We start from the raw sequence: 24,783 nt of genomic DNA, 5'->3' as shown, positions 1-24,783 counted from the left end.
TCATGTGATGAGAACAGGTCTTAAGAACCTTAACTGTGGAGAAGTACACTAGGATCTCTCTCACCCAGTTTTCTTCCCTTTCCTTGTTTGCAAATCAAATCTCAAAGTAGATTTCAAGTTGGTCCTGTATTTCAAATATTGTTAATTATTACCAAGCTCATCCCACTGAGGATGTGTGGGAGGATGCACATAGTCAGAGGAGTAATGATGTAACCATCACAGTGCACTTCTGACGTCTGCATTAGCCTGTGGCTGACTTAGGGGCAGCAGCGCTGAGAGATGCGCAGTTTCAGTGCACTGCCTTTCCAGTCATGACAATAAGTTATCCTTAGGAATTTTTGTTTGGTGTCCACTAGCATTCTATCCTGTCTGTCTCTCTGCCATATCTCAAGTGAAAGGATTAGAGTTGTACCAGGGAAAGTTTAGCTTAGATATTAGAGAAAAAAATTCACTAAAAATAGACATTGGAATAAGTTGTCCAGGGAGATGGTGGATTCACCACCTCTAGAAATATTAAAGACTTGCGTTGATATGGTGCTTAGAGGGAATATGGTTTAGGGGTGATTATGGTGGTGCTGGGTTTACAGTTGGACTTGATGACCTTGAAGCTGTTCCATTCTGTGAGATACAAGGACCATAGGTCCTCTTGTCTAATCATAAATAAATGCTGCAGAAATTTTTTGTGCTCTCAAGGAGGAGATGAGTGACAGGGACTGAGAGGACAGCTGCCCTGACACAGCTGTCTCACCCTGGCCGAGATCCTGGAGGAGCCAGAGGGGGCTCATGGCAGTGCCTTGGGATAGACCCTGTTCAGACCCAGATGTGACGGAGCTCTCTTCCCTGCCTGCCTTAAGCTGAAAAACTATGTGATCAAGTTCTTTTTCTAGTTTTAGCACAGAGAAATAATGTCCAAAATGGACATAACTGAATTTCAAGATTATTTTTTCTTACTTGCATAACTGATTTTTTGTGCTGCATGAATCAGAAGACTTTTAGCAAATGAGGCCTCTTTACTCAAAAGTCTGCAGATAAATTATTTTTTCTTCTTGTGTTACTATGATTCATTAATGAGGTAGCTATGCTAGTTTATTTTCAGAAGTGCCTGAAAATCACTCTCTAGAAACATTGGTGCTTTACATTTCTTAAAGCCCACCCTATGTGAACAGGTGTTTCTACGCAAGTACCTAGTTTGTTTTTTCAGTTTGCTACATCTTCAACATTTTTGTTGAGAGGGGAATTCTCATATCAGTATTCTTAAAATGACTGAATCTAATGATCACAAGCTCCAGGTACTAAAACAGTAACAAAATTGTTGCAGAGCAAGATTTTATGAGCTTCTCAAGGCATTACTTTGATACAAGCAAACAAAAAGATGACTCTCACTGAAAGATCAGATGGGAAATGTATTTGATTTTAGTTTATAATTCTAGATAACGACACTTGTAGATAAAATAACAAGTAAAAGCATGGAACCGAAGTTAAGTTTATGAAAATACATCCAAATGATGTCTTGAGCCATTGGGCTGTAGCACAAATTAATTTGTTATACATAGAAAACAACTTCCCTTCGAGGCAAAATACAGCCAGAGTCAATGTTACTCAAAGACCCTGGAAAATTTTTATAACTCAGTTAGTTTCTGAAATTCTGCCATATTATATTTGCTTATTAATAGAAAACCTCATCATTTTGGATACCAAAGAAAACATTAGGAAATGCTAAATTGTTTCATTGGACATGGCTGCTTTCCTCCACTTCCGTCCTTCCTACACTGAAACTTCTCTGTGGAGCCGGACTACTACTTCTGTATCCATTTAAATGGATTTCAAAGAAAATCCTTAAAGCTTTTAGCTTAACATAAGGCCTTGAGACTCACATTTTTGGTTACTGTTTATGGATCTCTACATTTTAAATGTGAATAGTTTTAATTTTTGGGGTGTCACATTCCTGGGCTTTCAGCTTTAAACATTCTTGCCTGGTTTTTGTTCAGGAACATACGAATTTCTCAGAATATCCAATACTTCAAAATGAAATATTTTTTTTCCCAAAGTATAAGGGATTGGATATCATCATGCAGTCATTTATAGCCCTCTTCTAGCTGCTGAAAGAAATCCACTATAGAAAGGCCCTATAGTAGGAGTGACTGGTCATATATATATAACCATGATAGTCAGGGACCAGAATAATGCAACATGCCCCACATAATGTTCTGGAACACAGAGTTTCTGGAAGTGTGCATCTCCTTGTATGCAAATATGTCCTGGCTGCCATGAGACTGCACTGTCAATAATCACTGTCCAAAATCTCAGTCTAGTTGAAGTAAACGTAGAAAATACAAGACTGCAAACTCTCTCCTGTTGAGGAACCTAAATACATTTCCTCTTGACAAAGAGCACAGTCTCATATGAGATGGGGCACTGCACTGTCACTCAGAATGTAGGTATTTATTTGCTTTCCAGCTTTGATGCTCATATGTTGTGTTACTGGGGGCAAGTTGCTCCAAGTTTTTGTACCTCAGCTTCTATCTTGGGCAGGATCTATTATATACTGTAGTCACATTGCAAACAGTAAGAGCTGCTTGGAGGCTCAGTGCCATAAAAGATTACAGACTACGATGAAGCAGAATTTTGATGCTTAAAGGCACCAATCAAGCATTAATATGTTCTGTGCATCTCACATTTTGTCCCTGTTTGAGGACATGAAGAAGGTGTGAGAAGACAAACCATGGACTAAGCAGGGAGACCTAGTTTCCAGTCTATAAGAACTACGAACCCAAGACAGCAGCAGCTCCTGTGTGCATCTGTTTCTTTCTGTGTGCTGGAAATAACAGGAATTGCACAGCTCTGAAAAACCCTTCAGGATGTAAAAGTAAAAACCATTTTGCAAGGACAAGAAAACAGAAGCATGTGTGTATTTCTGGGGTGTTTCTATTGTCTACCTGTCCACTGCTGTAGGTGAACATTTCATGCTTCCGTGGAAGACTGAACATTTCAGAGCCATTCATTTCCTTATTTGTGGAGACCATAAATCCAATATTGCTTTTACTAGGCAACTCTGACATTGATAACAGACATTTATAGAACGTGTTCGGAAATTAGTATGTTTCGCTTAAATGGACTGTCAGTGTAACGGCCCTAACAATAATACATGAGGTGCAGTGATTCCGTATCACACAGAGAACCGTGTTTCTGCTGCAGTGCTGCCTTGCAAATGTCTTATTTCCTTCTCTGACAATCTGGTTTTTTGCAGGAGAAGGACTGAGTTTTTTGAGCTTGTCAGTAAAGGTGGTTATGATTGGAATATAAAAAACCACCGAGAAGTATTTCGGTAAGCACCGTTTTTTATTGCTTTCTGGTTATTTCAAAGTGTAGCCATATTTGTTAAAGGAATTTCATGTATTGTGGACTGGAGGCTTAGAATAACAGGAGAATGTATCTTGTTTTAAAAATACAATCCATGATATGAAATGCACTATATGATTTTTCAACATTAGCAAACAGCCGGGATTAATCAACATAACTTCACCTTCTCCATTTCTCCTACACACTGTTTTCTTCCCTTTCTCCCAGCCTCACCAGTTGCTGTTCAGCCCTTCTGCTCTTTTTCCAGAAAGTATCAATATTCTGCCTCTCTACACAATGATCTTTCCTGTTTGTTTCCCTGATCCCTCTTCCTCTCATCTGTCTTTTTTCACTAGCCATGCACTTCTCTGCTCTTCCAGTCTGTACCTGGGAATTTTCATATACAGAGTACTCTTCCAGCCCTCAGGAATGCCCTGAGCATGCATCCTATTGAAAACCTCGGACATTGTCGGTGGTTTGAGTAGATCACACTTTGTAGACAATAAAATGTGTGTATTTGCATATGCATGCCTGGTTATGTCTCATTTTATCTGAAATTTCATTAAAATTCTGTTATCTTTTGGTCTTTTGACAAAATATCGGCCATTTTCTATTTTCCATACCATTTCACCCATTCCTAATTTTAGATTCAGGCAATATATTTGATGCTTCATTTTCAGTGCCCTTGTTCTTCATTTAAACTTTCTTAGACTTTTATCTGCATCATGTACTGTACATAAACGCTTTCTACAGCTGAACGGTTTCCTTCTCCTAATGCATATAAAACATGGTTGTAGCTAGATATTAAACTACAGTGGAACCATATAGCTCACAGTAAATCTTCAATTTTTATTGTAGATGAGCAGTAGAAACTGCTTAAACAGTGTCTGGGATGCCTCCTGTGATTATAGGCTCTCTTGCTACAGCAGTCACTTACAAATAGGCATATAAATTAATCCAGTTGCAGGTGTTATTATGTAATAATACCCTTACTTATATCATGTGAAGCACATGCTTTCTAATATATTATGGGTATTAATGTAAGTAGTGTTAGAAGTATTGCAAAATTAGCAGTTACTCCCTTACAATATCATTTCTTTTCTAGTGTGCAATGCAGAATACCAAAATTCATCATCTTATGACCTGCAACACATTAGGATTCTGAGGCACAATTGTAATGTAAAAGCCACTCTGATGGCTAAGATTTCAAACATGTCATTCTTTTCTGGAGGAAAAGAAGGTGCCAGGGCTGACATTTTATATACGTATTATTTATTTATGCATCCAGAGCAGAGTTGTTTAGAAATTCAACAAAGGTTGATTCAGCTTGTATTGTTCATTTCTGTTTTTCAGATCAATGCTAATGACAGCCTGTGACCTTGGAGCTGTGACCAAACCGTGGGAGATTTCAAGACAGGCAAGTCATGATTAATAGCAGGGCTGGGAGGAGGCGGGACTGGCAGGACAATATTCCCAGGGCCCTGGCTTACAAGGGACCAAAACTGGAATCAATTTACAGCAGTATTAATGCTGTAAAAAAATAGCAGGGGGTTTCTGCAAAAAATGGTTTATTGCGTAATCATTCCCTGTACACATGCTGGTGTGTACATCTGGCTTTACAACCTCTCCTCTTACTAACATTTTAAATCCATATCCAAAAATGGATGGATTAAAAAAAAAAAAAAAGGCATTTAGCCATATATAGCACCTCTTACTAACATTTTAAATCCATATCCAAAAATGGATGGAAAAAAAAAAAAAAAAAGCCATTTAGCCATATATAGCTGCATTTACTTGTTTCATCCCAAAGTTTTCCTTGGCAGTGGCAGGGTCTTCCCTAAATCAAAAATACCAACAGATTTTCTGCAAATTTTCATTAGCATAAAATCTTCAGTAGATATGATAAAAGAAATGTGTTCATTTTCTTAATAATGTTGCAAAACTCCAAGTGCAGTACAGGGCTTCCTTTAACATCCTGTATCTAGAAACCAACAAATAAAAATTCAGAGTTTTGCCGCTGAGTAGGCTCTTTAGAAATATACATTAAAAATAGATTCAGCACTGGCAAACAGGTACAATATGAGAAAGCAACCAGTCCCAAAACTCATGTCCTTTGCCTCATGATTTTCTGTCTTCTAGACATCTTTGTCTACCTAGAAAACATCCTTAATATTTCCAGTATCTATGCCAGTCATTCTCTGTCCTTCAGTGAGGCCCAGAAAAAGCCAGTAGAAGACAGACTGTATCAGGTTTTGGAGGAATTGACAGCATCAAGAAACAAATAGAAACCATACCCGTGCAGCTGGGTTTGGGTATACAGCTGGAGGAAGTTTGGTGCAACAGCAAGTAATAGTTACAGAGATGGGGTGGGAAAGAGAAAACTAGGCCAAATAACTGGTGATGCAGGAGCAGTCAGGCTCCTTGGACAAGGAAGTATTAGAAGCTGAAAAGGATCTATGGAAGTTACATGCTCATCAACTGAATTAAAAAAAAAAAAAATTATGGAGGGAGGGCTTCACCTCAGCTTTCAGTTTTGTCAAGTGAGTCCTTTTTGCTTTATCAGCAGACTGTGACAGTTCTTCTAAGGCTGTTGCTCTACTTGGGCAGAACATAGTCACATCTCATGGAAATCAGGAAAGCTGCTTCTATCCTGCAGTGGGAAATTGAGTAACAAGATTTTTCAGTGCCTCCTGGCCACTGCTGCAGTGTGTGCAATCCCTCCTCGTTTTTCCTCCTTAACCCAGTTAGCTTCTGCATTTTCATTGACAGCCAAATGTCAGGCAGGGTCTGCTTTCCCAGTTTCTGCTGTGCTGCTGAATTAGTGCTGGAGTCTCTGGCAAACTGGGGTTTTTTATACTTATCACTCTTGAGGTCTACAGGTGAAAAGTCCCCTGCAGCTTAGTTATACAGGTTTACTTTATATTGAAAAATCCCACCTGGGATTTCCTGAAACATTACCTGATTGAGCAGAAGTGCTAGTAAGTCCACAGAGGCAAAACAGGAAATAGCTGAACCTTAACTGTGCCACAAGAAAAAAACCAAATATATTTGAGAAAAGGGAATCAAAACAGGAAATAGCTGAACCTTAACTGTGCCACAAGAAAAAAAAAAACAAATATATTTGAGAAAAGGGAATAGAGGCCACATGTAAGATGGAAAAAATCAGGAAGAGAAGATTGAAACAGATAGATAAAAGAGATAAGGAGAACAGGATCAGAATAGTTGGAAAAAATCAGGAAGAGAAGATTGAAACAGATAGATAAAAGAGAAGAAAAAGGGACATAAGGAGAACAGGATCAGAATAGCACTGAAGGACACTGACGATACTATGCCATGATTATTTTCATACAATACACTTAGCAAACCCTTAATTGCTGATAAGTTGTTAAATTATTCCTCTTATCTGGAATATTGATCCAGAATTTTATTAAGATTTAAGAGTACTTTATAACATCACCTACTTCCAGATTATTTTGGTAGTCCCTATTTCAACTGCAACAAGCTTAGCATTTGTGAACATTATCTACCATGCAGTTGCTAAAGCAAGAAATTTTGAGATTTTATGAAGTACAGGTTCTCTGCTTAGTTTACCCTCTTGTGCCTTGGCACTATAAAATAATTTCCTATCTTAAAAGCAATACACTGGCATGACAGGAGCTTTAGTTTGTGAATGCCTCTTCAGTAGATCGGCTTCCAGTTTTTGAGTAAGTTGTTATAACTGCATTGAGTGCTACCTTGCCAGTACAATGTAATTCCCCAAGACAATTCCCTATCAAAAAGGGATAAGTCCCTGTGCCTGACTATGGCTGTTGATACCCCCTGTATGCTCAGTCCAAAAAACTAGTGAACACATGCCTGATGTCAGTCCCGTAAGTGAGGTTTCTCACTTTTTTACAGTTAAGCACAGGCTGAAGTCATGGTCTAACCAAAAACTCATTATCCTAAAAATTGTGTAACAAGAACTCTAATCTTTTATCATGATTTTTATTTTAGGCAGCTGAGCTGGTAACCAGTGAGTTCTTTGAACAAGGAGACAGAGAAAGATCTGAACTCAAACTCACCCCTTCAGTAAGTTTTTTATCGTTTCTGAAATTGTTTGAATAATGGTTTGTATTATAATAGTTTGAATAGTTTGAATAAGTTTAATAGAGGAAAAAAAACATCATTGGGCTCATTCAGAAAAATTAACTGTATTTTGTACATAAAGAAAAACCTTAGAATAAATAAAAGCTCTGTCCAATAAGGATATGCATTTATAACCCCATATAAAATAGCTCTCCAGTCAACACAATCACTTTTGCCCTTTCACAGTCCTTGAGCCCTTTTTCTCATTCCTTGTATCTATTCCTAAGATTATTCTATCAGTGAATTTTCTAAGCAGCAGGTGTTGGGTTTAATACACAGAACTGAACTAAAAACTCACAGCTACCTATGGAAATCAAAACAGCCAGGTTTACTTTGTGTTGCAGCTGTATATCTGTGTTATTTGAAATTCATTTCTATAAGTATACATGTAAATATACTACTGTGATTGAAGGGATAAAATGGAATTGAGTGGAATAAAGCCAGATGGGTATAAAGTGTCAAACAGGAACTAGGAAAGTTTCATAAAGATTTTCACTGAACAATTAGAAAAAGCCTTATCCAGGTTGAGTAACTCAAAATACTGAGCAACCATTATCTGGAGGCAACAGGAGAAGGGTAAGGAAAGTATTCTAAAAAATTTAACTGGGAGGAAGAGAGCCAGCCCAAATCCCATCACTGTTTTGCTGAGCTGCAAAACCTTATGTGAGAAAAGAGAAAATTCTACTCAAAGTTATCTGCTTTACATTCCTACAGGAGGTTACTTACTACCTCAGCTCCAACTGTGGAGCATTTATTTTACACTACAGAATTATAAATACAAAACACATTCAACCTAAAAGTTTCAAAACAGAATTGAAAACAAACAGTTTATTTTTCACACCAGTCAAAGCAGTAGGAAGACACCTGCAAAGATTGATTATGGTTCAGAAAGTGTTCTGGTTGTGTGTTCACAAGTGTTCATAGCTGCAAAGCGCTGGATGATGTGTCTGTAAAATACTCCAGTGTGAATAAAGTCTGACAGTTTTGTTTCCTTCTCAATTCAGGCCATTTTTGATCGGAACAGGAAGCATGAACTACCCAGACTGCAGCTCGAATGGATTGATAGCATCTGCATGCCACTGTATGAGGTAATTTTTATTTACTGCTCCTGTAGAGTCCAGAGGAGATTATTCTTGTCTCTCAAGGGAAAAAGAGTTTGCTTTCAAAGCAGCCTTGAAGGCTATTTGAACTCTCGTCTTACTTTGACTTTACCATAAGTCTGAATGCCATGAAGAAATCTTCAGATTCTCTGAATCTGTCTGTAAATATCTGTAATGTCTGTAGATTCCTCTCTAAGTTACAGAAGCAGATAGGGCAATTGTTTGCTACATTATGTTTGAGACAAACTGATTCTCATCATGGTGAGGTATGGAGTACTAGAGGAACAGTCTCAGTAGGTGCTGTCAAACTTGTCCAAATCTGTGTGATGCAAAAGGAAACTTAAGATTGAGCCTTTGCACTTACTTCTGACCCTACAGGCTTGGCCTAGAGTGCACCTTCCCAAACTGCTACAGGGCACTCTAGGCCAAGCCTTTCGGGTCTGTGATAAAACAATTTGTTGTTTAACCTATGTTTTTTAACTCAGAGTTTACTCTTTTAATTGTGCTTCTGCACAGACTGCCTGGGTGCTTGGCACATGGTGTGTAAACACCCAAGTACTCCTTTATTAAGGCTAAAGGTAACCACAGAACCATTAAGGTTGGAAAAGACCTTTAAAGTCATTGACTCCAATCATTAATCTGGCACTGCCAGGTCCACACTAAACCATGTCCCTAAGCAGCACATCCACAGGTTTTCTGAACATTTCAAGGTACAGTGATTCCACCACTTCCCTGGGCAGCCTGTTCCTGTGCTTGACCACCATTTCACAATGAATTTTTTCCTATCAGAACAATGCTTCTGCCTTTTTTAGATTAAACAGCTTCAGGATTTGACTGGAACAACGCAGACTGCCTTATGCCAGCAAAGACTGGCTGGCCAGTGATACCTGAGAAAACAGGAGGATGTTCTCATACAGCATCTTTGGGGAACTGCAACAAGTTCTCCCTGTTCCCACTGTACCCTAAACTGCCCAAGGCCTCAAAGCAATGAATGGGTCAGTGATGATACACAGCAGTAACAGCTCCCATGTTAACATTAAAATTATCAACTTGTGCCTGACTGTAGCTTCCCTACACACAAATAAAAATGGATTGGCAGTTCCTTTCATTTTACAGACCAGATATAAAACCAATATCATACAATAAGGACACAAAAAGCCCATAAGAAGGACAACGTGCCCTCTTCCCTCCATACCTTGTGGCATCTGATGCTGCCACAATGGAAATAATAAAATTACTACCCAGCAGCAATGGCAATTCCTGTTGTAACATGGAAAGCAGACACTCGTGTAAGCCAGGCTGCTGCTTTGCCAAGAGATCCTGTGCCTTTCTAAGGTCAGTCTTTGTCCTGATGAAATAAACTACAGCTACCATTTTCAAAGTTAAGGCAAAGCAAGCATGGAAGAAGAATATACACCTATATTGTTTAAAAGGCCAAGAACATTTTGGACAATATGGGGGGAGGAATGATGGACACTGATCTTGGACAGACACTCTTTTAAAATAATGTTCTTTTCAATAAAATAACTCATATTGCACTAGAATGCATATTATATCAGAATTCATTATTTCTAATAGCATCTGTAATCCAAAAATGTACAGTAAAGCAGGAAGAGCTGATAATCAGCCCATCCTCTGCATGAAAAAACTACATCTGAGCACTAAAGCTCTGGTTAGTTAGCTCCATCTTAGCAGGAGATCTCTGGGGAATATATTCACATCTGATTTCCCTGCTTTCCACTGTGTTTGCATCATGCTGTGCAGCCATTAGCCTGCTGCTCAACAACTTCAAAAAGAGACACCATCAAACCTGGAAGTCATAGCAGCACCAGCCTTAGGGATAAACAGAAAACTTCATGCCATAGTATCACACCACAGGAGATTCTCTCTGCAGTGTGGAGCCAAGTTTTAATTTTCATATCCAGCTTAATCAAACTTCAATACACATATCCCATCAGCAGAATATTCAGGCATTGTAAATCCACTGTTTAGGGCTGGCTGAACATTACAACTCTGGCCATATCCTAGATTTTGGGTTGGCATATTTTTACATTCTTTGAAATTCCTGCCATTGTAATACATTGAGGGAACTGCATGTGGGGAGGGAACAGGTTATATCACTGCAAATGCAATACAAAGAGATGGAGTGGCAGCTGATAAATCAGTAAAATATTAGTGGTACTATAGCTCATTACTACAGTACTTAAAAAAACCATGTTTGAAAAAACCCACCACCATTTGATGCTTATTTTCAGACCAAAATGACAACATTAAACCATTGAGAACAAAATCAAGGCTTTTCTATTTATTTTTTTCCATGCCAGTGATTAGAAATCCTGAATCCACACTGGATTCTATAGCATCCAGATCCCCAAAAAAAATGATATGGGGAATGCACCAGTCCCTACCAATGCAGTTGCTAGAGCAGGACCTCATGCTGTGCTCTGTGTTATTTCACACACACACACACACACACACACACATGTTGTGATAAAGCACCAAATGATGACACAGACACTGCTGCTCTCGAGGGGAACAAAAAAGAAGAAGAAGAACTTTATTTTCTGACTCCAACATTTATAGTTTTCCAAAGGTGACAGTGGATTGGAGGGTGACAGTGCCACCTCTCCAATGCCACTGGACAGACCAAGGGTCCATCAATTCTCTCCACCTCCATGAAAGAATGCAAAACATAGGTTATTTACAGACCTGTGTGTGAGAAAGTTTGTTGAAAGAATGTAAACATCAGAAGGTTTAACAAAGTCTTACAAAATCAGGGCCACACACACACACACATGCAGCAGAGATCCCAGCAACCACTGAATACTGGCAACTCCCATTAAAGTGAGATCAGCAAAGCTCCCTGAAATTGTCTTTGCTCAAAGTAACTGCCAAGAGCAGGCTATTCCTGGCAGCTGAGGACGTCTGAAGTATGCAATACAGAAGGAACTTCACAGCCCAAACTTTCAGGAGTGCTCTGATGCCATCCCAGTCCTCTCACAGTACCGGAACAAACTGCATCCTCTCTGCAGCCCAAGCTAATGAACTAGGCTACACCAGAGTGCCTATAGGGTGTGGTTCATACTTAAAACAATATATCAACTTTGCAGTATATTTTAGTTGTGGTTTTTCTAGCCTTGTCATTTTCCTCAGTTCTGAAACCTCCTTTGTGGAGATTTGGCTCTATCTGCTCTGCTTTCTGCATTTCCTTAAGATAGCTCAAGACAACTCACTTGGAGGTGCAGTTCTCCCAAGTAAAGGGTAGTGAAGTCTCCTTTATCAGGGAACATGGATCACATTCCTCTGCTTACCTGGCTAGGACTGTTCTTGAGTTTGGCCCCTTTTTGTGAGAAGGGTTACAAGTGACTAGCAAATCACCAAGATCTGTGCAACTTCCATTAGCAGTCCTGACTACCCCTCCCACCCAGAAGAAAGAAGGTCAGTGATAGAAAAAATCATGTACTACACCATGAGCTACTGTAAAGACTGAAGGTAGATATAGCTATTTTTTTAATTAATATCTGGAATTATGTACAGTTTTCCTATATCCAAGTATCTAAATCAAAAACCTTTGTGCTTGCTCTGTAAACCTGACTCTGCTCCTGGCACAAGGTAAGCCACAGCTCTGTTCCTTTGCTCTCTCTCCTGTCTGCTGCTCAATGTAGGAATCAAGCCACCTCCAATTTCATATCTTAGTAATCAAATCCATTTCCTTCACACTGTGGATCAAAGGTCTGGGAAGATAAAAGCATCCCAATTTTTTGTTCATTGCATTTTATTACACTTAGAATATTATAATTTTATTACTTACTTTTTTTGTTACTGTAGTGATCCCATATCAGAGTATTTTTATGTAACAGTGGAACTTTTGCCTTGAGTAGCAGAACAGCAATCCATTTACACTGAATTTCAGATTTTAGGGGCTTTAGTTACACTTTACTGCATTACATTTGCTCTTCATTCAAAACTTATAGTAAGGAAAGCATTTATCAGTAGAGATGAGAAACAAGCTTATGAGAATAACAATTGCTAAAGAAAAATGCACTTTTTTGAAACTGTAGAGTATTTCAAACCCACTAATATGTACCAGCTTCAGTAAAAAATAATCCCTTGTTTTGTTAGAATATTCTATAAAGAGGAAGTACACACAAGTAAAGCAGAAAATTTGAAGCATCCCACTGAAAATAAAACAGTATGGCTTTGCTGACAGCTGTGTTCACACAGAGAAAGTATTCTGTACCTATTTATAAATATTTGTGTAACAGGAAACAGAATTTTGATCATTAAGACAAATCACCCCTCTGACCCTCCAGTAAGGAGATGCTAAGAGTTTCAACACTAACAGATTTCTCTTCTGGACTCTGTCATTTGTGTCTTCCTAAAACAGGATCAGTCACAGATTTTTTTCCCAACTCAGATTAGATTTCTCTGTGGGGAGCACACAGAGCGGGAGAGTGAAGATCTTATTCTTTTAAATCATTATATTTCTCACAAATAACATCAAAGCTTCAGTGATTCACATCAAACAAAAGATGCTAACAGAAATCCAGCTCTGTTCAGGGCATTGTTAGGCAGAGACAGTAACGCTGTGAATAGCAGGGCCAAAGGCCATGCACTCTGCTTCTGGGCAGATAAATACATAGTCAGGTAGTCAGTGACAATGACAGCAGCTATTTAAATTTAAGGGAGATGTCTTTGTGGAAGATAAAGCAGCTCATGGCTTTTACAACTTATGCGTGCCTGAGATTGCCCTGCTCACCTCTACCTTGGTGCTCCCTTGAACTGCTCCATTTTAGTGCTATTTTTAGAGCTATTCAAGATTTTCTGGGGTATTGAGAACTTCAAGCATATAATAGAATCTACAGAACTGAATTTGCATTACTCCATCCAGGATTCTAGTGGGAACCTGGGAAGAGTAGAAACATTCAGCCTAGCCAGTACTTTAAATGTTTTGAATGGAATGTGGAGGGACAGATTCCTTCTTTATCACACTGTTTGAAGGACTCAGAAACAAATGTAATCGCACTGTCTGCAACTCCAAGAGCTCTGATATGCCTGTCTTCCTATAGAAGATAATGTCTGGCCTTGTAATTAAATCTCTTTGTTGTCTATGATAATGTAGCTGCAAAAGCATCTATTCTGCTTGTAAACTTTGATTAAATGCACAGGGTGGCATAAATGGTAGAGCCTCTACAAAGCACAGAAAAAATACACAGAAATCTTAACAGTCATGGCTTTTGTGTTTTAACTTCTCTGGCTCAAGGGTTGACTTTGACACTTGAATTGGAAGTACATGCACACACTGATTTTTTTCCGAAGGTATACACTCTACTTGAAATTATTAGACAGAAGATTAATTCTCCTTTGCAGAGAACATTAAAAAGGTGTTCTTCAACAATCATGCTTACACTGCTATATCCTCATGCAGCCCTTCCTCAGTTATCACTTATATCCCTTTCCCTCTGTCCCTCAATAACAATTTTACATGATGAAATACTGCATAAGAAATTTAGGGTTTGCATCACACCTCTGAGAAGCCCTGCCTGTCCAGAATGGACTGTATGGCATGGCTCAGTCCTTAGCCAGGCAAGAGTCACTGGATGCAGCCAACACAATGACTTCTTCCTTCAGTTGTTTCTGTTCTGTCTATACAATTAAAAAACTTCTTAAATTTTTTAACCAAGAAGACTTGTCTGTATGAACATTTTGGAAATGGTTTTCCACCAGTCACTGATACCTGGGATTGTTGATACAAAAGTCAGGGCACTGCTCTTATATTTTAAGTTAGCAACTACTCAGGGGACAGCGAATTCACTAGCTGTTCATCATGCACCTATACAGACAGTCCATGAAACATGTTCAGAAGTTGTCAAGTGTTAAAAAAAACAGGACTAAGCTGTTTGGAAAGATCTGTTCAATGGAAGCTATTTGATCAACTCTGTGTGATTCTCATTGAAGCCAGCTTTTCCTGTGTAGCATGTTGAAGGAAGAGGAAGATAACTTTCAGCAGATCCTAAAGAACACCATAAAGATGCACACTTTTGGCAGGGTTTATTTCTGACATTTGATTTCAACACAGAGAGTGGGAGATAAAGGATTTATGCTTCCTGAGAGCAGCTGGCTGACAAGGATTAGTAAGGCACATCAGCCTGGGATACAGTCTGTGATACCAGGGACTGAGGCAGATCAAACAGATGTTGGCAGATCAAATTAGTCTCCCTCCCTGTTGAAATCCAGTGGGTAATATTATCCAAGGAAGAGCAGGTGCAACATATTCTGCTGTGTTTGTAAGAAATTTGCTTTAGAGGAAACTTAATCAGGCCAAATGTCAGTGCTGGGGGGAAGTTTGTAGCTAAGGATTATGTTAGGAATAAGGATTTGGCCCAGAGAAAAAAGAGATTTTTGGCACAGTAGAAGGATCTCTCTGTAGCCTTGAAGTAGGAACTTAAGTAGTTAAGCACTTTCCTTGCTTTGTTTCTTGTCTACTAATGATGAATCTATATGAGGACATCTAGAATGAATTCTGTGGAACTTGCAGAAAACTCAGATATTATCCCTATATTAAAACTTTTGGTAATGGAACAAGCATTACCAAATAATTGTTCTTACCTATTGTCCTTAATCTAAGAAGATTTTGTCTGCTACTTTCTTACTAATAGAAAAGGTTAAGTAGAGCTATACAAGAAAGAAAAACCAGGAAAAGAAGAAAGAATGATTTTATTTGCCATTTCTATTTAAGTCCATTACTATCTCACAGTATAATACGGAAAAGCATAGTTTTGGTGGTTTCAGAGCAAAGATTTTTTTGTCTGTGACTATCATGGACATCTTTTTTTACAACAAAGGTATTTGGAAGAAGACAGAAAAACAAACATTTCCCATTGACTTTAGTGAAGCTAAGCTTCACTAAAGGCTTTCACCCTAATCTGTGAGAAAAATTGAATCATTCATAATATTATAATCTCTGTTGCTGTTTTACTTAGAATGATCTGCCCAATGTGTTGTGAAGGACATGGCAGTCATGTATGGAAATGTATATAAAGATCTGAGGAAGTAGATTGAAAAGTTGGCAAATAAGGTAGAAGAGACAGCCAATAGAGGGAACTCAAATTGTACAGCAAATCTGAAAGAAGATGAATGGATAATTTAACAGCCATTCAGTTTTCAAGAAAGACAAAGCACAAACTACATTGCATCAGAAAAGGACTAGAAATGATGATGGATGAAACACTTCAAGTAAGTGTTTAACACAACAGAATCACAGTTGCCTGCAGAATTCCCAGCTGAGGGTAAATTCAAAGAATTAAATCGGCATATGAGACTGATATGATTTGAAGAATTTTTCAAAATCCATTTAATAGCAAGGCAGAAGACATTGATCAGCTACTTGGTTAAAATGTTGAAAGGAAAGGAGTTAGAAACATTCTGTCTCTGGCATGCTCCAGACGTAGAATCAAAACCATAAACTGCAGAGCTAAATAAGAAGTTGTTTATGAAATAATAACTCTTCCGAGCAAACCCTTGATTTCATGAAACTGTAATGAACAACAGATGAATCCTTTGCAACTGTAGCAATACATCAGCAGAGCTACTTCAGTGGGTCCCATTCCTTGAGAATTACTTTTCCTTTGACAGCATAACGTGTGTGATATTGGTCGGAGCACATACTGGTACCAGAAGCTCTGTACATACTTTTCTCCCTGAAATACCCAGCACATTTTACCAATGGTTAATCTTAATTGATAATCATCCCTGCAATTTACTTCCAAAGGAGTACAGTATTATTCTTGCCAGTGTACCATCACCAGAAAGAAGCTTAACATCAATTCACAATGGAAGAGCAGAACACTTGTGCATAAATTAGATCACCTTCCAGTCACAACTGGCTTCCATCCACTAAAATTTTTAAGAGAGAAGCTAAAAGAAACTCCTGTTTTCTACAAGGGAAATTAGTAATATATTCATTTCTTCTAATTACATTTTTAGGCATCAGGAAAAAAATTCCCTGACAGAAATGAAAAAGTAATCCCATAATGCATTATGTATGTGATGACCTGGACCCTTCCTCATTAAGCCCTAAAAGGAATAAACAAAGTCCCCTTCAACCACAAGGAGACTGCAATAATGTTTTTTTCATTAACTCAACCCCCCCACAAATACTGTATTTTTTTGAAGAACATGATGATTAAATACAGTCCTGAATCATTAGGGCAAATAATTAATTCATATACACACACAGTCAAGGGTTCATAGAAGTTAATCCCTACATCTTCTCTTTATCACATTATCTTCTGTATTCTACTATGGAAGGTAGAATTCTGGCAGTGTTTTTGGTTTTAGTATATGGACATATATTCAGAAATACTTTTGGGTTTTCTAAACAACTTCTACAAAGTATTTGTATTATGAAGATAAAATCTGTGGATGATTGCAGCACAGGTTCCCTTTTATCTGAACTAATCTGAAGTTCAAGGACTTTCAGATAGATGGCTCACCTTTGGCCTATGTATTCTCATGTGAAAGCCACTTCAGCAAAACTCAGGAGTCCAATTCAGCTTTGCTGTAACTGGTCATGACTCTCTTGACTTCAACAATGCTTCATATGCTTACACTGAGTCTGAATTTATCCCCATGGCTTCTCGGTCACTGGTCCTCCCTTCCAACTAAGAAACTACCTACATAATAAAAGTGATTCATTAGAAACCACTGGGTTCCAAAGTAGAGTGAACACTGAGACCTATAACTTTTTTATATGTGCTCAGTCATAAAAATGAATTTATATGGTCTTATTCCATAAACTCACTTTACAAATATTAGCCCCGCAACCATACTTTCATGAGCTGTAATCTTGTCAAAGCTCGTAAGTTAAGCAAGGTCAGAATTGGTCAATATTTGGATGAGACTTTCTAGCAGGGAGGGGGCAAAAAGAAAAGTCATGCAGTATTTGTAAGTTAGGACGTATTGTGCTCCTCTTTAAAGAGATTTGGTACTAGTCTTAAAATACAACAAAATTTTGTATTTGCTTTAGCAATAAGTTTAGCCTCTGACCACATCTGTGCTGAATCTAGGCAGTTTCACTAATGTCCCTCCCCAGAGGTGAAGGTGATGTAGCAGATGAAGTCTTCCCCCGCCCACTCCACTTCCACCTAGAAAGTTGGTACCCAGAGGAACAAACAAATGTCTCCACTACTCCCCATTATTCTCTCCCTGAAGGGGTTTGTTTCTCTTGCTACTGTTTCTGCATTCTGTATGCTTTATCTACCAAAATATACATCTCTATACACAAGGAAGGAAAGAAAAGAAAAACCAAAACCACTCTGCCCTCCTTACCTCCTCCCATAAATAGCTTCCTCTGAGAATCTTATGCTCTTCCCCATTTTGTGCTCTTCCTTCAGGCAGCCCTTCCCCTCTCCCAGGTGCACACAATGTAGTGCTGAAGTGCCGTTAACATTTTCTTGTGCTGAGCTGTTTATAGGTAAGCGGAGCTATACTTTGGGAAAGAATGCTGTGGGCAGAGTAGTACACAGTCCCAAAAGACATCTAAATAATTGAAGGTGCTAAGAAAAAGACACGGCTATACAGTAACTTTCTGACAAACAGCTTAGTCACATCTGAGGTAATACAAGGATGCAGAAGGGACCTGCAAACCTCTCTGGCTTTTCCTAATGCTGGAGCAGGCAGTGCCTCCCCCACACTTTCCCACTCTGTGACTAAGAGCTTTTACAGTAAAGGGGCTAGAATGGGAAAGGTCACCAATCCTGTACCAAGTGCTGTGCAGCAAGGCAGCTGCACTGCAGTGCAAGGACTGCAAGTGGGCACGGAGGTCCTAGGCCCCGGGAGACAGGAACTCCCCCAGGCAGGGCTCCTTCTCCCTGAGCCCGGCTGCCTGTCAGCTCCCAGCCTGCCTGCAGCACCCAGCAGGGATGAGGAACAGGGCGTTTCTGCAGCTACTGAGTTCATGTGGTGGTATCCCATGTCAGACAGCTGGTGGAGACCAAGCCTTTTCCTAGGAAGGCAAGTAATAAACAAGGCATTAAGAACCTAGATACCGAATTAGACAGATCACGAACAAAGCTGTTTGTAAGAGGCATCATCAAAAATAGTAGCATGGAGGAGCAGTACATCAAGGGGTTCTCATGCAGTAAAATAGAAAGCAAAAACTGCAGCCAGGAGGTGGAAAACCCTGACAAGGCTACAGCCAAATAAACCTAAAGAGCTTTGGAAATAAATTGGTGGTTTAATCCGGATCAGGAACAGGTGCAATGAATGTAATTCAGTAAATGGTCCAGACCCTGCCAGAAGGCAGAGAAATGTGTTGCTTTTGAGATAATTTCCCAGAAGCTTCATAAAAGCAAATTGATTACTGGAGTTTAATAATTAAAACAGGGCCAGATATATAGTAATCAAATGAGTTTTTAATTACATCTCAAGAAGAAATAAAATCCAATTTGTGCACTTTGTATCAGAGAAGCCCTACTGAAATGCTTTGGTAGCTGAAAAAATAAAATAAAAGCTAATTTCCATAGGAATTATAGTAGTCAGTTTAATTAAAAGACTAGATCAGAATGAAAAAGTCCCAAAGTGAAAGGATACTAAATACAGAAGCAGTGGTTCAAACATCAAATCAATGTCTGAATAAAGACATTTTATAGACCAAGTGCAAAATCTGCACTGTCAAGTATCACTAATCTAAATTAATGTGTAACAAAATAAAGTTTCTTAAAATTACACTGTATATTTTATACGTATTCCATTGAATTAATTGCTGGTGCTAGGGTAAAAATTAATATCAAAGACATGGTTTATTCTTTCTTAAATACTCCTTATAATTAATTTCATCAAAGTTAATGTTAGTAGTTAACCATTCTTGTTATTTACCTGGTAGCCTGTGTTGCACCTGGGTTATTAGACTCTTATGTCATCTTAGATCTATATTTCAAAGAAATATATGTGTATTTACTTACAGATTTAAAATATGTTTATAGCTCATAGGATAACAGTGATTACCACAGAACTGTGGGGGTGCTTCCCAAATGTACTCCCAGCCTACTTGGGCTCCTGGTCCCTGCTGCAGTCAACGCAAAGCTAATTTCTGTAAACACCTCGAGCACTCACAGTCATCCTGGCACAGTACGTGACAGAGTCGTCTCCTGCCATAAGCCATGGCAGATGCCAAGGCCTGGAGGGACAGGCACAGCAGGAGGTCATGCCCAGACCTCTGCAATTGCTCCCTGGCACTAGGCTGGAAAACGTCACAGTCTTGTGGTCAGTCTTGGTTGTCTCCTGGTATAAAAGCAAGGTTACATAAAGGACACAGGCATAGTCGAGAGCCGCACGGCCACCCTGAGACAGAGTCCACAGTCCCAGTGAGCTCCATCTTCTCTATGCTGCCTGTAGCTGCTGTAGGTTCCTGGGTGTACATATAGTGTATCTAGTACATATACTATATATGGAGAGAGAAAGAAAGAGAATACATAGTATATATGTGTGTGTGTGTGTACATATATATATATATATATGTGTGTGTGTATATATATATAGGAACAGCCTGTACTGCATTTTGTACTTACAGATCCTGGGGCTGACAGGATGAGAGTGCAGAACATCTTAGGGCTTAGAGAGGTTTGAAGCACACTGATTTTTAAACAGTGATTTAACCATCAGGCTGTTTGCTTATATATATTTCTTATTATTTATTGATTTGATTTTTTTTAAATTGAAGGTGTATATTAGAAAAATACTTCACAAAAACTTTTTGAAGGTACTGGCTGTGCAGGGAAAGGATCCGATACGTTACTGTCAAGGGCTGAGTATCACATGTGCTATCTCTAGATACTGAGCTAGCAGTGGTAATGCAGGTGGTAATGGCAGTGAGCTTTTGAGGTACTTTCAGCTGTTTATAATGCATTACTGCCCCTCTGTTTTAGACTCTGCCAAATCAGGTTTAAGGACTACACAACAGTCTGAAATAAAGATATACAAATGCAGAGTTGTGAGGCATGGTGATGGGAAGGTTAAAAATCCTTATCCATTCTATAAAATGAATGACCATCAGCAGCAAGCAATGCTCTAGGGGGCAGAGACTGCAGTGAACCCTGCCTCTTACCCCAGGCCCAAGACTGCAAAATTATCTGCCCAGTCTGGGCCATATTCTAAGGAAATAATTTTGAAGTGGATTTTATTAAAGTTCCAACTTTTTCCTCATGATGTGATTTTTCCTAAGTGCTGAGCATTCATATTTCCTACCGAAGTCAACTGAAATTGCAAGTTTTCAGCACGTCTTAAAATCAGGCCATTAACCCTTAATTATCATATAATTGCTCAATTAAAAATCTACCAAGACTTACTTCAAGCCAAGCTCCCATGGCTTGCAAGCTAGCTATAAAAAAACCCAGTTCTTTAGTGTTGTCTGGCCTCTGGGGACCATTTAAAGCAGTTGCTGTTAACCCTGCTATTTAAAGAAAAAACTGATCAACTGCAAAGGTACCTGCTTCCCCTTTCCTTTCATTTTCTTATAATTTTTGCATTTTTAGAAGAGCAAATTTTGCGGTCTTTGTCTTTTTTGGCTTTTAATCTGGCACCAATCCTTTCTTTCCAATGACAAATACATAATTTCCATGCTACAGGAGAAAGCATGCTGCCCAGCTCTCAGCAAAAGCCGCTGCTTGATAAAGAAAAGCTGCAATAGAACATGCCTCTGTCCTGAGAGGATACATTACATGACCACTTGGGAGGCAAATGGTTAACCCTTTCCTGACATCCAGTGCTGCTGTTAATTTCTGTCTCTCTTTAATATAGATACAAGACCAAGTGAAGCACTTGTGGTCTTGGCACATAAACAGGTCATATTAAAGGGGAAGTTAAAATAAACCTGTAGCAAAGGTATGCAGGAATTCCATAATTCGGGGATGTATTCAAAACCAGATGAAACCAGATTAAAGATTCTTACTGGCCTCTGTGACCTTTGGACTGGGTATGTGGAGAAGAGGTGATTTCAGTGCAACCTCAGAGAAAACTCATTTATATTTCTTTAATTTGAGCACACATTAATTGTTTTTTCTGCCAGCTTGGGAAAGAACAGTACTGTTGTGGTTTAGTCATCTATAAGAAAAAAAAATCCAGCACTAGGGAGATTATTTCAGCTTTGTCCAGCTTGTCATCCAGCCAGTAGGCCTTCCTGCTCATAGATGCCATAGCTGGTAGCCTCAGGCACTTGGGGATCCCTCAAAAGGACTATCTTTAAGGATTGCAAGAAAGCTAAAGAAGTTGAGTGGCATCTTTGCCATTTTGTGTGCCTTTTTCTACATTTTGGTGGCCTAAAGACTTATAGAAAATGAGTCAGATAGATAAAGAGAACTCAATGGGGACAGTAAATTTACCTCCACAGGTATTTACAGATGGGAGTGAGGAGGGTACGGGCATAATGCAGATTAAACTATTTTTTTCCCCTGTTATGCCATGGGCTGTCCTTAAAAGGAGTGGATATACTGTCAGTATTTTTTCTCTCATCCTCTTTTTAATCTTCTTCCAGTGTCTAGTGAAGCTGAATGTGAAACTGAAGCCTATGCTGGACTCTGTGGCAGTAAACAGAGGTAAATGGGAAGAGCTGCACCAAAAAAGACTTCCTTCTCAGGCGGCATCCTTGTCCTCCTTTTCCTCTAGCTTCACCACATCTCTCAAAGACATAAATTAAGCCTGCAAATATCAGTGTCACTTTACAATAAGAGCTGTCTGAAAAGTTTTCATAAGCTTAGACCCACCATTTTTTAAGACATGCTTTCCCAGACATGCCTAATTGATGGGATATTATCTTGGTGGCAGCACAGTTTGCTTTTCCTGGAAGGCTTAGTGGGACTGAATGGAAGCCCGCAGTGGGATCGCGCTGGTATCTGGAGCGACACGGAACACTGAACAGAAGAAGCGTTCATTCAGCTCCACTACATTTCAACTGCTGCTGTAAAGATCTGTAAAGCTGACAACAGACTGAAATATAAGAACTCGCAGCTTAATAAAATTAATAATACAGAGCAGGACTGGGATGCAAGCTGGCCAATTCATATGCAAGGAGCTGCAGAAAACAGAATAGTGTGTAATTACATTGTTGTTTTGCATCTCTTCAGTACATGTTATGAATCAATTATGCCTGCTTTTGTGATGATCCTCTCTTACTCTCCCTCCTCTTTTGTGCCTGAATGTTCTGAAAAGCCTGCTTTGTATTCTGAAGAAGTATTTTTTTACAACAAAGCTTCTTAGTGATTGATCAGGGCCTTTAGAATTGCCTACCTTTGCTACATTTAAAAACAAACTTTATTATCTTTAAAAACACCAAGCTGTCCCTTCTTCCCTGAGAAATTCATATTAACACTGCAGCAAATTTCTCAGCAAGAGGAAGTTTGCATAAAGGCAAAATATTGCATGGTAATTTTAGACTGGGTTTTTTCTTTTAAAAAATGCTCCTATAACACATTCATTTTTTTCAAATTATAGTGTCGCCTAAGGAAAAGATTAATGGGTTTTTTTTTTTGAAAATAGAATACAAATAGAAAAGGAAATCTGTTGCTTTGTGCTTCAGGTTTATGTTACATTGAAAAGCAGAAGATGAATAAGCCTTTCTAGTATAATTTCCAGTAGAAATTAGTATTTTGAAATGGTGGAGAGGTAGAATATCATCACACTGGACTACCCCTTACTCTCTCACAGTTCTTTCAGTACAATTTCAAATGCTGTTACTACAGGTAGCACAGCACTAGTCAAGGCTCACATGTTGACACCCATGGTGAAGGTGTCCCTAAAAATCTAATCAAATATGATAGGTCACAAAACCAAATGTCTCTCTGTGATGACCCTAGTATTAACCTGAAAGTTGGTTTCCTTCCATTAGTGTCAAGATCACTAATGCAGCAAACCTGTGATCTATGATTTGAGGATGCTTTCTCTGCTGCATGACCAGACACAAGAGGAGTCATGTTGCAGTGCTTATGAGTGACCATTCATAGGGGGAGGAAAAAAAGCCTTTGTACTTCATGAAAAATGGGATTCTAAATACAGGGTTGTCTGGCACCAGAAATTAAAGCTGAATTCAGCTTAGTTTTACACCTGTGCCAAACTCCATTTACTTCTGTGGAATTACCTTGAACTGGCACCAGCTTAATGGAAATCAGAACCTGGCCCAGCTGACCAGATGCTAAATGAGCTTTTCCCCTTTCTAAGGAAACTGAGTTGTTAGAGCCTTAGAAAAGCTGACTACATCAAACAGAAACAACAAATCTGCTGATCCCTTCTTGAAAAGAAGCACAACAAAACAAAAATGCTCTGTGCTTCTAATGGTGTGTAGGACAATAGCTGGAAATTCAGTATCATTGTGAGCCAATCTGTTAGTGCACAACTGAACCACATCACTCTCTAGCAGAAGGAAGCAGGGAAGGAGCAGAAATGCAAACTGCACAGCAGTGAGTACACACACCAAATGGAAATGTTCTTTTACCACTTCTTTCTTCTCTGAATAAAGCCAGAGCAGTTTAGTAAGCAGCAAGCCATACAAACCTACAACATGTACTTTATTGAAAACAACTACTAGGAACCGACAGTACTGCTGGCAAGTACACACGGCTTTCCTGAATTTTGATATTGCATACTGCTAAGTGTGACATAATTTATAATGCATACCCTACGGCCTCCCCGAAGGTTGAGTCTCCCCTCATTTCCTCTCCTTTTATTGGCTTCAGTGCACTGTTGCCCATGGCAACACCCACTGGCAGGGATGGGGACTCGGCAGCACCGCAGCCTGACACACAGCTGAAGCCCTAACAATGTCAACCATCAATCAAGTGACTGTTTGTAATTGCCTCCATCTATTTCTCCTGTCTTTTGGTATCTTTGCCATTGTGGGTCAAAATTCAGAAACTGCTGACTAATGTTATGGTTCTGTTCCTCCATCACAAGGAAGAAAATGAGAGCACACGGCTTGATCTTATCAAATTGTTCTCAGGAAAAACGAAGCAACCCTACTGAAACTGGGGGGCCCAGCAGTGCACCTCAGAACAGCATTCAGTCTCTGAAAGTCATATAGCTCAATCTTAAAAAACCAACCAACTAAACAAACAAAGACCTTATCTTCTTTTTTTAAAGACTTAGCTTAGGAAACAGCAAAAAAAAAAAAAAGGCGAGAAAAAGATGATTCTTTGTGGACGCACGTAGTACATTAAAGAAACATATTTCA

The 24,783-nt window shown here is 39.0% G+C and overlaps 1 protein-coding gene across 1 annotated transcript in view; it reads left to right on the top strand.

Moving 5' to 3' along the window:
- The window catches only part of PDE11A (phosphodiesterase 11A), a 105,093-nt gene extending 82,836 nt beyond the window's left edge, over positions 1-22,257 (top strand). Inside the window, exons 16-20 of the mRNA XM_041403476.1 lie at positions 3,248-3,325; positions 4,693-4,760; positions 7,337-7,407; positions 8,469-8,552; positions 22,096-22,257. Coding sequence (XP_041259410.1) covers positions 3,248-3,325; positions 4,693-4,760; positions 7,337-7,407; positions 8,469-8,552; positions 22,096-22,257 — 463 coding nt within the window. The remainder of the gene's footprint in view (positions 1-3,247; positions 3,326-4,692; positions 4,761-7,336; positions 7,408-8,468; positions 8,553-22,095) is intronic.
- The last annotated feature ends 2,526 nt before the right edge of the window (positions 22,258-24,783 follow it).

The sequence above is a fragment of the Onychostruthus taczanowskii genome, unplaced genomic scaffold (genome assembly GCF_017590055.1).
Source record: "Onychostruthus taczanowskii isolate IOZ18803 unplaced genomic scaffold, ASM1759005v1 scaffold20, whole genome shotgun sequence".
Taxonomy (NCBI): Eukaryota; Metazoa; Chordata; class Aves; order Passeriformes; family Passeridae; genus Onychostruthus; species Onychostruthus taczanowskii.
Note: the sequence above shows the minus strand (reverse complement) of the source record. Positions and strands in the feature narration are given on the sequence as shown.